This window comes from Limulus polyphemus, unplaced genomic scaffold (assembly GCF_000517525.1).
Source record: "Limulus polyphemus unplaced genomic scaffold, Limulus_polyphemus-2.1.2 Scaffold916, whole genome shotgun sequence".
NCBI classification, from domain to species: Eukaryota; Metazoa; Arthropoda; class Merostomata; order Xiphosura; family Limulidae; genus Limulus; species Limulus polyphemus.
Genome location: NW_013666526.1, coordinates 376,755 through 378,492, shown reverse-complemented (window position 1 = coordinate 378,492; position 1,738 = coordinate 376,755). Strand labels below are relative to the sequence as shown.

Here is a 1,738-nt window from a genome sequence, read left to right as displayed (position 1 = left end):
GACAAAACATTGTCGAAACGTTGTACATTTGCTGTTGTGTTAAACTTATATTAAAGTTTTTCTTCATTACCCATTCAAGCTGTCTCCAAGCATTATTAGATTCTCTCTTACCACTCAACTCGTTTTGTTACATACAAGCAAGATGATCCAAAGTTAATCAATTAGTACTCAAGTGAAACCATAAATTTGGATTTACTATGATACGCAGATTTATTATGCTACCAAAACTGAATAGATATATTAGTTTACCTCTGGAATAACGACTATGATACTCACCAGGCGTGAGAAGAACGACGGATGTCACTATCAAGGAGCACACTGCTACGATAACGAGAAGAGCTATTCCAATACCTCGCCAGTTACGTTGGTCTTGTCCTGATGCCACAAGTTCCTACAAAATATTTGTTTAAAAGTATGAGTACAGCTGTTTTCACGCTAAATAAGCTTCTTTTTTTATGCTTACTGCTCAATTAATTGATAACCCGTTGGGAACAGGTCAACTTAAACTGTACCTTGGTTCATTTCAAGTAATTATCAAGAACAGGTCAGTGTAAAGCTGTACCTTGATTCACTTCAAGTGGCTATCGGGTACAGGTCAGCTTAAAACTGTATCTTGGTTCACTTCAAGTGACTAACGGGAACGAGCCAGCTTAAAGCAGTGCCTTGGTTCACTTCAAGTGACTATCGGGAACAGGTTAGCTTAAAGATGTGTCTTAATTAAGTTCAAGTGACTATCTGGAACAGGTCAGCTTAAATCTGTGTCATAGTTCACTTCAAAAGTTCGATTGTTTAAAATGTAAATTACATCTTAGGCGGATGTATTTGTTTTATACAAATGTGAAAGCTTCCATAGAAAACACTTTTATTCAAGCTCCTTATATTTTTAATCATACAAATCGGCTAGCTATTATTGATACACGGGACTCAAGTATATTATGATAGTGACAAAAGTAAGTAATTCCAGTTATAATGATTTTGTTTCTTCTAGAGGCAGAAAATATGATTTTTTTCTAATACAGAGTTGCGTACAACCAAGACTTATTTATATGTGATATAAGAGCAATGAACTGCAAATTATTTCAGAACACAAATTTAGTAACCTTAAAGGCCCCCCAGTGGCACAGCGGTATGTCTGCGGACTTACAACGCTAGAATCCGGGTTTCGATACTCGTGGTGGGCAGAGCACAGATAGCCCATTGTGTAGCTTTGTGCTTAAATACAAACAAACAAACAAGTAACCTTAAAGTGTAGACAATGTGACGGATTTGTTATTATATATTTATTTTAATATCAACGTTTGTTTAGATTAAATTTATAACTAGAAACTTGCATAGCTTATACTGTTAAATATGTATTACGAAACTCCCGCCTATTCTCCACAGTTGTAGAAGACTCTCGAGAGTAAGAATCAACAATATATGTATGTACGTAAACGCTTAAATGTAACTTTGTATTGTTACGTATTTCAATTTTCTAGAAAGCCTCCACACTCCTATAAATATAACAAACGCGACACGCCAAAAAGGAATATCTATTATTAGTTTGATATAGTCAGTATGCTATAAACTTCTGAAGCTATAACTGTCATTGTTATAACGCTTATCAATCGGAAAACGTAAGATATTTGACCAGGAGCATTTACAAAGTTCGAACATTACAAGTCATTTAACTTCATTGGATTCTCATCAGACATTAGTATTTTTACGAAAACATTACCTAACGTCACCTGTGAAAAAA

At 34.8% G+C, this 1,738-nt stretch overlaps 1 protein-coding gene across 1 annotated transcript in view; it reads right to left on the bottom strand.

The window, feature by feature from the left end:
- LOC111086201 (dipeptidyl aminopeptidase-like protein 6) overlaps nucleotides 1–1,738 on the bottom strand; it is an 85,971-nt gene that overhangs the window by 11,523 nt on the left and 72,710 nt on the right. The window contains exon 2 of the mRNA XM_022388076.1: nucleotides 277–391. Within this exon, the coding sequence (XP_022243784.1) occupies nucleotides 277–391 (115 nt within the window). The remainder of the gene's footprint in view (nucleotides 1–276; nucleotides 392–1,738) is intronic.